This window comes from Vigna angularis, chromosome 6 (genome assembly GCF_016808095.1).
Source record: "Vigna angularis cultivar LongXiaoDou No.4 chromosome 6, ASM1680809v1, whole genome shotgun sequence".
NCBI classification, from domain to species: domain Eukaryota; kingdom Viridiplantae; phylum Streptophyta; class Magnoliopsida; order Fabales; family Fabaceae; genus Vigna; species Vigna angularis.
Window position 1 is genome coordinate 22,551,177 of NC_068975.1, and position 15,314 is coordinate 22,566,490.

General features: G+C 31.2%; 2 protein-coding genes across 2 annotated transcripts; one reads left to right on the forward strand and one right to left on the reverse strand.

The window, feature by feature from the left end:
- The first annotated feature begins 938 nt into the window (after positions 1-938).
- Positions 939-8,248, forward strand: LOC108343320 (SMR domain-containing protein At5g58720). The gene is made up of 11 exons (XM_017581528.2): positions 939-1,709; positions 2,307-2,332; positions 3,303-3,425; positions 4,092-4,177; positions 4,970-5,199; positions 6,676-6,752; positions 6,843-6,899; positions 7,119-7,186; positions 7,292-7,398; positions 7,535-7,605; positions 7,778-8,248. The coding sequence occupies exons 1-11, from the start codon at positions 1,130-1,132 to the stop codon at positions 7,907-7,909; spliced, it is 1,557 nt and encodes a 518-aa protein (XP_017437017.1). The 5' UTR covers positions 939-1,129; the 3' UTR covers positions 7,910-8,248.
- A 2,445-nt stretch (positions 8,249-10,693) lies between these two features.
- On the reverse strand, positions 10,694-13,568 carry LOC108343388 (peptidyl-prolyl cis-trans isomerase CYP19-4). Its single transcript, XM_017581639.2, has 7 exons — positions 13,410-13,568; positions 13,117-13,195; positions 12,150-12,197; positions 12,036-12,059; positions 11,448-11,630; positions 11,276-11,351; positions 10,694-11,037 (listed from the first exon to the last, which is right to left on the reverse strand). Exons 1-7 carry the CDS (start codon positions 13,473-13,475, stop codon positions 10,899-10,901), a joined length of 615 nt encoding a protein of 204 aa, XP_017437128.1. The 5' UTR covers positions 13,476-13,568; the 3' UTR covers positions 10,694-10,898.
- Positions 13,569-15,314: the final 1,746 nt, after the last annotated feature.

Below are 15,314 nucleotides of genomic sequence, written 5' to 3' on the forward strand. Positions count from 1 at the left end.
ATATATACACTCTATTAACTTTTAAAACACTACACTTACACCTGTAATAAATAAATGTAAATATCATTTAAGGAAATATCAATTAAGGAAATATCAATTAAGAAAATATCAATTTAATTTACCCTAAAAAATTACTATAATTGTGTGCTATTGTAATACAAAATAGAATAATATAATTTTTTTTACCAATAGTATAAAAGTTATCAAACAGTAACAAAAACTAATATTTAGTGATATTGAATTGAGTCAGTCCTCTATCGTAAATATTACAATTAACCGTACCAAATTAGTTAACCGTACGATTATTATGATTGTAAATTATTAATATAATATTAATTAGATGACAAAAATAACGTCTTTGTCGACATCTAGCATTTAGACAGGTAATAGGTGGATTTTAATATTCACTTATATTGATGTTAATATCATCATATTTATCTATATATATATATATATATTTATCATGTTAAAAAATTAAAATTAAAATTTAATTTATATTTTATTAAATTAAATTAATTTTATTTTTTATTTTATATATTTTTTCAAAATTATTTAAAAAATTTATAAAATATATTTTTTAAATATTTATGGATATCTATAATATTCACAATTTTAAACTATCCATGTTATAATTTATATTATCATAAAAAAAATAACCAAGTCATATATCAATCGGGTGAGAATATTCTACCTGTATAAACTGCCGATTCTTATCAAAATCATATCATTAAGAAGAAAAAGATTGTTATCAAATAAAAAATGACATTGATTTGACTGATGTTGTTAAAAACTTTACACAATTTGACCTAAAAGAAGGAAACTAAACCCATTCTATCTTTTATTTATCTGCAGTAGAAAGAAAATTAATTTATATCTTATCATCCATTTAATAATATGTAAATAGTATTACTTATTATTTTTCTTGCCATAAAAAGAATATTGTTTTTCTCATGCTATTGGTTTTCTTCCCAAACTGTGAGATTTTGCCATGCCGTTCCGCCTTCTACACCCATCAACCATTCCCTCTTCAAAATCTCTCTTTTCACCCTCCCAAGCAATCTTCGACCCCGTTTTCGTCTGAAATTCCGTTTCTTCGTTAGGACCTAGATCCGTTTCTACCTGTTCGGATATGAAGAGCCCAAGGAAGAAGAAGAGACCGAAGCCCCCGAAGAAGGCTGAAGAGAAAAAAGGAGCAGAAGGGGTTGTGGAGGGAGAAGAAGAGGAGAGAAAGAAAAGGGTTTTGGAGGCATTGGTGGACGCTTTCTCGTTGTCTTCAATAAGGGAAGCTTCCATAGCGTATGACATTGCAGGGTCTGATCTCCACAGGGCTTCAGAGATCCTGAGGAAGGGGTTGTCGGAGGATTCGTTTTCATGTTGCTCTTCTTCATGCAGTGGTGGAAGCAGTGGCGGTGGAACTTCTTCTTCTTCGGGGATGGAATTGGGGTCGAAGGAGGAGGCGGAACAGAATTGTGGGGAGGGGTTTGTTGTGGGCGGTTTCAAAGGGGGGAAGCAGAAGAAAAAGGTGGTTGCTTCAACTGGAACTGTTTCAACGGTTTTGGGGAAGGAATATGTGAGGAGGAACAAGGGAAGTAACAAAGGGTTTAGTGCTAATGATGAAGCTTTTGACATGGAGAAAGCAGAGCAGTTCCTCTGCTCTATGCTTGGGGAGGATTGTGATCTTAACTTGGCTGTTGTTAGAGACGTTCTTTGTAAGTAAATTGCCCTTTTTGATGTTTTTTGCTTTTCAATTTTAGATTTTGTATATTGAAACTTGATGAGGAATTCAGCATGGATGCGGGATTTGTTGGCTGTGAAAATAAATGACTAAATGTCACTTTTTTTTTTTTGAAGTTTTGGTTTCAATTCTGTAATAGATCTAAGTGTCTATACCTGCATACATTATTTAGTATATAAGTGCTAAAGCTAGTTTAGAAAAGTATGCATAGCAATTAAAGTAAATAATTTATTGTGTAGAGACTAAATAAAAAGTAAAGATTGTATTAAACCTAAATCTTATTAAAGATTCAACCATTTGATGTGATTCTAAAAGGAAGCTTAGATGTTCTTCTGAGTTTAAATAGAAGTAAATTATTCCTCTTCCATAAAGTGATTTGATGTTGCTTTTAGACTTTTTGTCTTTTCTTGTGCGCTATAGCAAGCAAGAATTTGTCTTTGCATAGTTATTTAAAGTTAGCAAGCAATCTTATTGAAGACATTGTATACTTGTTTCTATGAGGCGGTTTTGATATTTTGTTTAGTAGACTAGTTTCTTATTTATGGCCTGACTTTGGAATTTGTGTTTGCAGGTCAGTGCGGATATGATATTGAAAGGGTATGATTGCATTTTGAGATTGTAAAATTTTGTCCTTAGCACTTGATGCTCTATTTTTATTTTTATTTTCAATATGGCACTTATTACTTTTAGTCAGTTAATGGTTGTATCTGTACTAAAAAAAGTTGTTTTTTGTTTGTTTATTCTCTTTTTGTTGGTTTTGTGGTGGATATATTTAAAGCAGATGGTGATATCCTCAGACTCAGCTAGTCAGCTGTGTTTCTGGGGATCTCTTATGGGTGCAGGTTGATTGGAAAGTTTTTTTTGTCTTAAGTCTTTTCGCTTTTGAGTTTACTTGATACATACATATCTGAACTGAACCAAATTTGGGAAATAGGAAACAGAGTAAAAACAAAGTTACATTTTTGTAGACATAATCTGTTGTTTTTGTTGTTTGGTATAAGTACACACTTTCAAAATGCTAGCAATGGCGTGTCATAACTGTGGTGTATGTATCCATGTTGGACATTGCATCATAGATATTTTAAATACTTTTAGTTGCACCTTTATAATTTTTTTACTTTTATTTTTTAAATTTTATTCCAATACACGTTAATACCAAAATAATCAGATAGATTTTAGCAATTCAATTATGTATATATAAAGACTTATGCTTTCTCTTGTGGTTTAATTTTTTAATATCAATTTTATGTGTTATCATAGCAGTATTAATTTATGATTTTTATACTGAGGTACTCCCATGCCTTATTGTGTTATGTGTGCATACAATGTTGTATCCATGTCTCTTTGGTTTATTTGGCACCATTTTTTTGTTTTCGAGTTTGTTGGCCACTATATGGGGCTATTATAGTTGTATTTCCTTTTAATTCTGTGGACATTTTTGTGTGAATGGATAGTATTGGTGTTGCAGTATCTACTTTCATATCTCTACAAGAGTTTTAGGGAGCCACACAGATCAAATAAAGTTATGCTAGTTATATGATATGATTAGCTTTGAATGATTTTCCAGGCCTCAAATGTATTGCTTGATTTAGCTGGATCTACAGTTGAGAAATCCAGTACTGGTAGACACCCTAACTACAGAGTAGACAACGTAGATGATGGGAGAGTCTTTGTTGACCCCAATGACAGTGTAAGTGGTAGAATTGGATTGTGTTTTATACTGATTCAAATTTGCGCTTGTTTTATTTTTGAATTGGTTTGTGTTCTCAAAAACTCAGTAATGTGCCTATTTCTTAAGCTATTGCAATTGCACTACGTGATATAGTTTTTATATTATTTGTCTATTCAACTCTACAGAGTTGTAAGACTAAAGACTGTTGATTTTGGAAGTATTTTTAACTTCAGTATCCGCACCCTTGTACATGTATGATGCATGTATAAGATACGTGTATTAGATACGACACATATCTAATATACCAATACGTTTATTTTGAAAATGATAGGATACAATATATTATATATGTATATTGAAAAATTTTCAAAAATTCTTGAAAACAGGATAATATATGGTTGCTATTATGTGAATCAAAATGAAAAGAAAATGTATTAAACGATGTCAAAATAAAAAGTTGTAAATTGTTGTCAAAATAAAAAATTGTAAATTATTGTCATCATAAAAAATATTACTGCTTTATAGATTAGATACTTCATTGATAAGTATCAATAAAGTATCAGATACGGATAAGTAACACAAATTGAAGTATGGTATCATAGCTGTACATAGTATTAATTTGTAGTTTTCTGTAACAGTTGATAGATAGTTGTACATAGTGTTAATTGCAGTTTTTTGTAACAGTTGATAGAGAGGAGATCAGAGTCCACATCTATTTCTTCAGATGGTGATATGTCAGATAATATATGGTCTATTGGATCCTTTGGAAGGTAAATTATATCAATGTATTATGCTGCTACTTCATGGTATAGACTCAATAAATTATAGCTTTCTCTTTCTGTTTCTATCCCATGATGCCCCTCCTTCCAAAAAACAAATGAAACTCAAGAAACATCTTTTTACCTGTTTCATCAAATCATTATATTTAGCTATAGAAGTAATCTGGTAAGTAAAATCATTGTCGGTAGTTGGCAATTGAATTTCCGATAGATATCTCTTGATGCATAGTATTGCAATTGTATCTTTACATATACATTTTTGCTCTTTTAAGTATTGAAGTTTATAGAATTACTCAAGGTACATTCATTTTGATGAAATTCTGCTACATCCACTAGGATTGTAATTATGCTAAGCAGGCCAAATATTATCATTCTCAACTCATTGCATTAAACTGAAGTAAATTCAATCTTGAATCTGAGCTATAATGTTGGCTGAATTCCTCAGAGTCAGGCATTTAGATAAAAATATACATTTACACGTGCCACTTTTGTACTGATTGAATTAGTGATATAATATTGGGCTGGAGAAGAAGACAGCTGCTGTAGTTTGCATGTAGTCACAGGTTCAACACTCTCAAGACAAGTATAGTACCAAATTACATAAGAACGCTGTGGAACTTATTATTTTTAATTTTGATTTGCCTGTTACTTTAATCTCGTATTCTAGCATTTATGATTAGCCCTTGCACCTTCTTGCATTCAAATCTCAACATCCTCTTAAACAAGGATCTTGGTATTCGGAACCTACCTAACTCCACTAGCTTAGTTTTTTCTTCGTTTTAGGAAATATGCGGAGGTCCTCTCTAATTCTATGGTTGATTCTGGTATTAGCTCAGAATGTACGAAGTCTGACATTCCTCAGAAAGTGTTGGAATCTTTGTTTAACTTTCCTAAAAGCGCTGAACATGACAAAGATAGCATGAATTGGAGAAATGTAGTAAAGAAAATTCAGTCTTTGGGACCTGGGTTCAATGTTTCCCCACTTGTTGCAGAATCTCAGCAACGTACATATGGTACATAATGCCAATTTTGAAATACTTGCAACTGCTGGCTTATCTTGAACAGTATTTGTCGATTACTGCTTTTGTGGTTCCATTTTACTATTCTAAAGTAGTTGGCTGATCTTCAGTAATTGCAAATACTTTTATGATCTGTTGCCTGCTCATTTCTCCTTGTCTTTTACTTTTTATTATGATTTTTTAAATGGGTCTTTGTTGGTTGTTTTATTGAGTATGTTGGATTGAAATTCACTCATTTCAAGGATTAATGAAATTAATATGGTTGAGTTACCTATCTCTATGTGGTGTGGCCAGGTGGCTTGGGTGCCTGCCATCCTAGGCAACCTGAGTCAGAGCAAGGAGGATACATCATGCATTTTTGGCAAGATTACCTCTGCTACATTGGTACAATTTGTTAGAAAAGGTTGGATCTTGTTGAATATTGTCAGAAAATGTGAATTGGGGTTCTTCTCAAACACATTCCTTGGTGTTGATCTCGTTCAATTGGTAGAAGCAGCACAAGCATTCAAGCAATGCTTGTGGTATGTTGTCTTCAATGATTTTCTTCAGAAAAAATTAGGAATTAATATAGGGTAAAACAGAAAATAAATTTATTCTTAAAAGATATAAAATGTTAAAAGAATTGGAGGAAAGTTGGGTGATATATTATTGGTAAATGGAAATGAAATCACAATGATAAATTAGGAAACAAATATAGTTAGGCTTGCACTTTTGGTTTCTTAGGTTTTATAATTATACAATTTTGTCCACCTTTAGTTTTAATTGTGCAAATTGAGTCCTACGGACAAGTATCTCAATTGTGCGATTTTGGTCCCTCAATTGACACTGTTAAGTATTTAGCTTTGTTGATGTGTCACTGGATGATGGCATGGCAACTGATGTGTTGCCTGACATATACGCTGACATGACATATATTTAACCAAAGGTGTAATCTAGCCATGATAACATATGTATGAGGCAACATGTTAGCTGTCACCTTATAGTCCAATGTCACATAAACAAAATTTGTTAAATATTTAACTGAAGACTCACAGGGGACCAAAGTTGCGCAATTGTAATACATACCAAAAGGACCTAATCATGCCATTGGAATCTGATATACCAAAATCACACAATTGCCATCTAAGGAACAAAATGTGCAATTAAACCAAATAGTCATATATAAGAAAGTAATATATGTTTTGTTAAAATTAATAAACCGAATAATTTTTAAAATTGTTCTAACAATCTCTACTTGTCTAAAATGCCAGCCTTTGGTAGCCTATCCAATAAGAACACTTTCTTATTGTAAAAATAAAAGGAGGAAAAGAGAACTGAAAAGCTATCCAACTATAAAAGTTCAAAATCTTATTGTGTATTTAGTCATTTTGATTGTCTTAATTTTGTATGCTTCACTTTGATGGTTTCCTTGATGGTGTTGAATTTGAAACATGGTAGTTCATTTGATTCTTTTGCTTTTGTCATTTGTAGCTAAGGGAGATGAATATCATGTGTTTAGGGAAGATTCAAACCAGCAGTGGGATTCAGTGAAATCTTATTATAAGAAAGTAGGGATTATTTCATCGTGATCTTTAAGCCAGTTTGCTATTGAGCTCAAATGTCAGTTGGTAACATACAAGGGTGATATTATTTTGCAGGCTGCAACAGCGTACAGCAAAGGGGATCGAGCTTATGCTGCATATCTTTCTGATCAGGTCTATTCTTCTTTGAAAAGAACAGCAGAATTTGTGTGGAAAACATATGACTCTTATCTTTCTTCGAGACGTATATTTATAATAATCTGTGATATTTTATCTTTGCACCATTTGAATCTCAATTCATTAACCTTTACATTAACTGTATTTTGTCCGAACCTTTCCTTTACTATGGGTTGCTTTGTTATATGATGTTTAACTATTTCTGTGTCTGGCTAGGGTAAAGAACAAAGTAAACTAGCTCAGAAAGCAGACACTAGGGCCAGCCATGACATATTTATAGCTAGGTTCGTGGATTTCTTTAAAATATAAAGCCAGAGAACTTCCTTTTCAACAATCGCCTCATGTACTTACTATTGCTACTATTAAGCTACTGTTTGTGACATATGCAGAAACAAGGGAATAGAAAACGTGATAACTATTGATTTACATGGGCAACACGTGAAACAAGCAATGAAAATGCTGAAACTCCACCTTCTGTTTGGATCATATGTTCCCTGTAAGCATTTCTGAGGACCTAGGTTCTCACATGTTCTCAAGACTTTTTGACTAAACCAACATTGCGTTATTGAATTGCATTTGTATTTACATCTGTCTATTTATCTGATTGCCTTTATTTCATATCTCTGCTTCAGCTGTGCAGAGACTAAGGGTTATCACAGGATGTGGATCACATGGTTTTGGAAAGTCTAAGCTGAAACAATCAGTATGGTCTAATTCACCCTCTTCCATCCTATCTTATGTCCTCTTACATCTACTGTGAAACAGTTTTCAATGTATTTACATGTTGGTCAACATTTTGGAACTTGGTTATTAAAAGGGTAATTGAATTGTTTGTAAATGGTGGTTTATTTTTCTTGTGATTTTTGTCATCACAGGTGATAGACCTTTTGGAGAGAGAAGCAATTGAATGGAGGGAAGAGAACCAAGGAACTGTGTTGATTAAGCTCAGCGGATGGAGAGAGTATAGCTTTCTGGACACCAACAGTGACAGTGATAACACTGATTGATTAAACATGATGTATAAGTTATGTGCATCAGATTGTTGTACCATATTAGATCATTATCCTGGCCAAAATAAATAAATTAGTGATGTTACATTCACATGTACATTATATGTTAGCCAAGCTAGATCTTGGGACGTTTTGGTGTATCATTGTATGAGTCAGAATTGCATTTCCAGAGTAGGCTAATTATTCAGCGGTGTGAATATGTAATCATATTTAATTTAATTTTCAGGGATTTTAGATTCAACTTTGCCCTTTTGAGCTGTTAAACTCAAGAGTTAACAATTCCAAGTGTATAAGCTCAATTGCAATTTGTGCTGAATGACATCGTTTTTTGGTGAAGTCTGGTAAATTTGAGTGGTAGTGCTCAAAATAGTGAGTTTATAATCGAATTGGTAAGTCAACTTTAACATCCAATGTAGAACTAAATGACATTGATTTGTGTCGGTCTCTTGCAAGAAATCATAATAGCAAATCTAGTGTTTTGTTGAGATATCATAATAAATCATATACAAAACTGGATAATAACTTTTTATCTGTTTTTTGTAATTAAATTAAATTGGTCTAAAATTTAAATTTTGAGATTGTATCAAATCCTGTCATAGAGGTTGTTAGACTTGTTGAATTTAATGCATTATGGACCGAAAATTTAGAAATGTTCAAAATTTTAGATTAACTAGTAATATGATGAAAAAGATGTATATAAGGGAATAATGTGGAGGTTGGACTAAATTGAATCTAAATCCATATTTTTAAGAAGTTTTTGCATGTTTCCTAAAGTAATAGTGCTATTTTTATATGTTTATATAATCATTATATTAAGTATCTATAAGATGTCATTCCTTCGAAGATCGTAATGTCTTAAAGTGACTCAATGTACAACTACTCGTTATATTATTATTATTATTATTATTATTATTATTATTATTATTATTGAAAACACATACACACATATGTTTACTTTTTTTATAAGAAAAAAATAATGAAATTATAATTTAAAAATAAAAATAAATAATTTTTATAATTTAGTTATAGATAATTTTATTTATTTTGTAAATGATTTTTTTAATTTAGTAGATAATTTTTATTTATTTAATTTTTAAAAATAGTTAAAATTTAAAAATTAATTAAACTTAAAAAATCAGTTAAATTTAAATAAAACGATAATTTAAAAGATAAAAGTAAAAAATAAAGTGAACACCAAAAAGAGAAATCTCTTTATATATAAATATAAATTATAGTAATTTTCTGTATGTAATAATGTTAAATTATAGTTTTATTGAGAGTATTGTGTCTATAGGTGTTCTAGTATATTTTTGTGTATTAATAAAATTTACTAATTATGAGTTGAGTTTATAAAAACTGTTTGCATAGACATTTTAGTTGAATAAATGGCCATTTAAGAAGTTCTTTAACCACAATTGCAGTTGTTGACACTAATTCTTTAAGGTAGGTAATTTGAAAATAACATTGGAGCTAACAAGATCTAAACATTTTTTATAAACTTCTTGTAGAAATTTATTACAAAAGCTACACAACCAACATATTTTTACCATTAAAAATATTATTTTCCAAACCAAAATAGAGTTTTTGTGAGTAAAAAGAGTGATCCTTTAAGCTAAAACTTTTGTCTCTTATCATCAGAGTGAAAATTAGTAATTGTTTCATATTGTAACAAGGACCTCCAGAATTGATTACAACAATATGTGGTGGATAAATATCTTTTTATGTGAATTGATATTAATAATCAAGTAATGATTTTAACAATTATTCATATATACATTTATATACTTTTATGGTACCCTTGTATTGATTCTTATTTCACATCAGGAATGGTATATATACTATTTGCTGGCTTACAGAGAAATCATGTTTACTGAAAGTCTTGTGATAATGAACAATGAGTCTTGAGGACATTGATATTCATAAACTTATAAAAAAGAAGATTTAGAAGAAGATAATCTGTTCCTTTAATGGTTTTGGTAAGAAACAAGAGTGGTTGATTGAGATTTTACATGAACGATAATTTAGAAAAAATATAACATGCATTTCAATTAAAACAATTTCACAAATATACTTTAACCATGTTTAGTTTTCAAAAGAAGTTAAAACTTTGCCTTGAGTAGAAAATTAGGACCAATTAAAAAAAGGAAACTACTTTTCTCACCAAATACAGAACAAGCTCTGGCTCCACCAATTTTTAGGATCAAAACAACTTACTAGCACTCCATCTCATTTGTAATAAAACAATCTTAATCACACAGTTATACTTATTCAATTTTTTTTCTTAACTCCAAATTTATCTGTCTACCATAATTGTATATTTAAAATTAAATATTAAATTTTTTTTAGTAAATTTAAATATAAACAAACTTCAAATCTAATGCTCATATTTTAAAAGTTAATCTTATACATCTCCACTAAATATGATTGAAGATAATTTAAAACTTTTACTTTATTTCAAGAACATTAAACGAATTTAACGGTGTAAAATTAAGTATTTATAAACAAAACTACCTAATTTACATTCATTAAATATATTAGTTCGATTCATTTAATATTTCTGAGTTCATACGATCGATTTCATCCCATGTAGAGATATGTTTTAAATTATGGAGTACCCTTAATTATATTTATCGAAGATGATGTTTATGTTTAAACATAATTTTTAAATAATAACATTGATTAGGATTGAGTTAGATGGAATGAATTGTTAATGACCAGATCAAGAGTAGGAAAATTAAGATTCTCCGAATTATGAAATGCTATTTATCTTGGACAGTCATGTTCACATACTTTTCTCCATAAATTTCACTTCAAAAATGCTATTTCCCGTTTTATAGTTTAGGAGAAAACTTCATGTACTAAGTTCCACACAGAAATAACCATAAACCTATTAGCAGATGCTTATGAAAAGTCAAGTGGTCCGTACAGAGAATAAAAAACTGGAAACAGCTTCAACAAGTCCTGGTTGAGAATTGACGTGTACATTTTATAGAGGAAGTTCACCGCTGTCAGCAACCACAACCTTGCTCTTGGGAGTTCCACTTTGCCTACCTTCAGCTTCAACCTTGTAAACAACATCCATTCCAGAAAGAACTTTACCAAAAACAACATGCCTTCCGTCCAACCTGTCAAATACATAATACATTAATAGTTAGTAAAAACCAAAAAAGAGTTGGTTTATATATCTTAAGTAACACTACACAATCTGCACAAATGGTTACACCAAATACAGCCTTCTTCACAGATTGATGGATAAAATCACAGCAGAATCAAATCATTATGCACAATACAAATATGAAATATGCAACATAAGATTTTGATATTTGTGTTCTTCTAGGAACTTTTTGATCTGGATTAAATTACCAGCTTGTTGTCACAGTTGTGATGAAAAATTGTGAACCGTTGGTATCAGGACCTGCGTTTGCCATTGACAGAATACCTGCTCATACATAAAATAACAAAAAGGCTTTAATCCCATCATAGGTTCGTTTGAATTTATGTTTAAGAAACAACTATAACAATACAAGAATATTACCTGGTCCAGTATGCTTTAACTTGAAGTTCTCATCAGCAAACTTCTCTCCGTAAATTGATTCTCCGCCCATTCCATTGCCATGTGTAAAATCACCTCCTTGGATCATAAAGCTAGGAATAATTCTGTGGAATGTGCTACCTTTGTAATGGAGAGGCTTTCCATTTTTACCAATTCCCTTTTCCCCTAATAATTTGGAAAAAATGTAAATTTAATATAGAATGTATTTTAATTTGTAAGACTAACATGTGCACATTATAAATCCAAGCAGTGATATCATTATGTAATATTATTAAGGGAAGAGGAAATGATATTAAACTCATATATCAGTGAAAAGAACCACGAGAATAAAGAACAATCCACCTTCACTCTAAGAACTCAACTATGTCTTCCTATTAAAGCTGTCCTCAATTTGTTCTAATGAGTAGAGCAGTCTAATTACAGCTGGATTTTTACTCATCATTTCTAACATTGAATGAATCTATTTATTCTAACACGACTGAATTTGAAACTCAATAAAAGGATGGAAACAAGTTCTCTAACTATTATATGATAAACATCAAAACATAGAAACAGCAGACACAAGAGCACCTGTGCAAAGAGCTCGGAAGTTTTCTGCAGAAACGGAAATAAAAACAAGGCTTCAGTTAACATTAAAAATGATAATTGATAAGAATAAAAATGCAGAGAATTTAGAAACCCAACCTGCAGTTTTTGGAACTGCCTTCCCGTAAAGACCGATTACAATACGACCTGGAAAGTCAATCATCATAGCATAATACAAACGGTCAAAATTTCATACTCAAAATTATGGGAAAAAGGAATGATATAACATCAACTCAGCGTTATCAATGATAGATAGTGGAAGGACAAAATCGCACCATATAAAATAATATTATTTTGCTGACATAGCGTGCCTCCCTTTACATACTATGGCAGTTGGCAAAAAATCTGCCATGACAGCCATGGTGTATCTAACAACAGTGGAATCACTTATCTATATCAACTATAGTACAAGTGGATTGTGACCCCGGGTGAATTTTACTTGTAAAATGAGTTGCCATTCCGGGGAGGATATTACTTAAACCGGCTAATTTTACAGCTTTAGCTATGAGTATACCTGATCAAGGACAAAAAAAAATAACACTAAAAACAACCAAGTTCTCCCTAGACTCTAGCTTTGTGCTAAATACTCACGGATTTGATTTTGATATCACTTCAAAAGACTTCTTACTAAGAGATGTATCTTATGTGTATATAAACTCATGTGTATTTCATATTTTATCGGATGTGAGACTTTGTTTGTACAGTATAAGGATTCATTATCAAGCAAAAATTAGACACACCCTCCCAGTTTCACTTACATTACCAAAACATCCAAAATCACTTCCACAACTCAAATATTAATCGAACTTATTTAACCAATATTTTACCTATCATGAATCACTATTCCTTCATTATAGGTAGATCGTTGGTAAAATAAGTTTGTTTAATATTTGCTCATGGGAAATGATCTGTGTTAAAGTGTGTGTGACATTACTCAATTATAATTTTAGAAGGTATCTTTAGTCATCTATCATCTCATTTCACTTCGAATCAAATCAATGAAAGCAAAACACAGACACAACAAACAGAGTTAATAAAAGGCATAAAAAGAAGGAAGCTTAGAGACCTGCAGCTTTTCCATCGATCTCAACATCAAAGAAAACCTTGTTCGTCACTTCCTTCAATTCCTCCTTTGATTTCTTCGCCTGTGACCCACACATTGACCAATAAATTCAAAATAAAAAATAAAGTAAGCAGAATTGAAGTTGGCGTCAAACTCAATTGCAGTTCAAACATTTCTATGGCCCGGGATTTCATTTTAGATTGAGATGATATACAGATTGACTTCCCCCTAATAAAATAGAGTCTCGATCTCAAGCTCCACAGTTAAATAAGAAAATTGAATAAGAAAATTGGGACCTGGGTGAGAGCCAGGGTTCCGAAGAGGAGCAGCGTACAGAGCAACAACAACGTCGTTTTCGCCATTTCTGATCTCAGTTTCGCCGCTACTACTACGACAGTGAGTGAGTAACCATGATGTTGGGGATTGTAGCTTTATATGGGAATTCCATTAGTTATTTGTCATCTCAGTCAATCGGAATTTGACACGTAAGCTTTTATTCGAAGTTGTTTGATCCAATCAGCTATATATCTGGGTCTTCATTACTTTGGGCCATCATTTATACTCCGCACCTCATTACAGGCTATTGCTTCCTGCACTTCACATTACTATCTGTACTCCATCAGACACTTTTCATTATTGCAACACACAATTGTCGTTACTTCTATCATCAACGCTGCTGTAGAGGAAGAAGGAAAGAAGTAGAACAATCCAAGGAAGAAGAGAGAAAATGAGAAAAAAAACTTGTTTTGGAACTCATTTCATATGTTTTGAAAATTTCTTCCCATAACACATTTTATGTAGGGATGTACCGAAAAATTAATTTCACACATTATATACATTTCACAAATCGTATTTCAAAAAACCTGTTTCAAAGGACATCTCCTTTTGGAAATTTTGTTCTAATATTTCATTAAAAATCCTATTCTAAAATTCCGAAAAACTTGTTCCTAACTATAATCCCCAAATCATTTTTATGAAAAATAAAATATCATTTTTAAAATTTGGAAGTGTGTTAAGAAATGGTAGAGGTGCAGGAAGTAAAAGCTCTAATCACACCAAACTCAGTTTTGATTAACTATTTTTTTTCCTAAACTACTATTTTAGTTTTAGTTTTTATTTAAAAGTTTTCCTATCTTACCTAACCAAACATTAATTTTATTGTATATAACAAATAAAATGTTACATCATCCTCCGATATTGGAGATGTCTAAATTTATATTTTCATTTCCTTTTTATGCTGACGAAATATATCAGATTTATGCTTTTTTTTTCTATCACATAACGAAGGCTCGAACTTTCTATAATCTAGAAACAAAAATAATACGAGAATTCACTTGTTACATTCAAATGACATAGTGTGGGTCTCACATTTTTAATATTCACTAAGGTAATTTTGAAAGGAAAAAGGAAACATTTTTTAAAAAGCATTGAGTTTTTTTTTTTTCATCCACAATCCTTAAATTTCTACACAATATCCTTTCTTTCTTGTGCACTAGTACAATAAGAGGAAATGACAGTAATTATTTTTGTTCATAGACAGCAACGGTTCCTGAACCGAGACATATATAGGTAAGGCAAAAAGTCTATCTTTTTATGCCTCGGTTGTGAACCGAGGCATAAAATGGTAGGATTTTGTCTCGATCCAAAGGTAACCGAAACAATAGGATTTTTGTTTTTGTTTTTATTTTTTTTTTCTACAGGACTTTACACCTCGGTTCTTTCTTAACCGAGGTAGTATGTCGGCCTCTACTGCCTCGGTTGAGACCTGAACCAAGGCAGTAGAGTGTTTTTTATTTTTTCTTTTTTTTTTCGCTAGACTTTTTGCCTCGGTTGTGACCTTAATCGATGCCATAAAGGGATTTTTGCCTCGGTTATGGTCACAACCAAGACGTATTCCCCTGTTTTTTGTAAGAACATGTCTGTTTTTGCAACATTTCCAACTACAGAAACAGACCTGCATATAATTTTACAGCAAAAAACAGACCTGCATATAATTTTACAGCCAGAACAATCCAGAAGCATATATTTTCAATAAAAATTATATTAAAACATAAATGCATTTAATGTACTCATAAATCAACTTCTTAGAAGCATAAATCAATTCAATGTAATCATAAATCAAATTTGAAGCATAAATCAATCCAATGTACAAAGTTAAACTAATAATAATGTACAAAAGCTTAAAACAACTTAGAAGCATA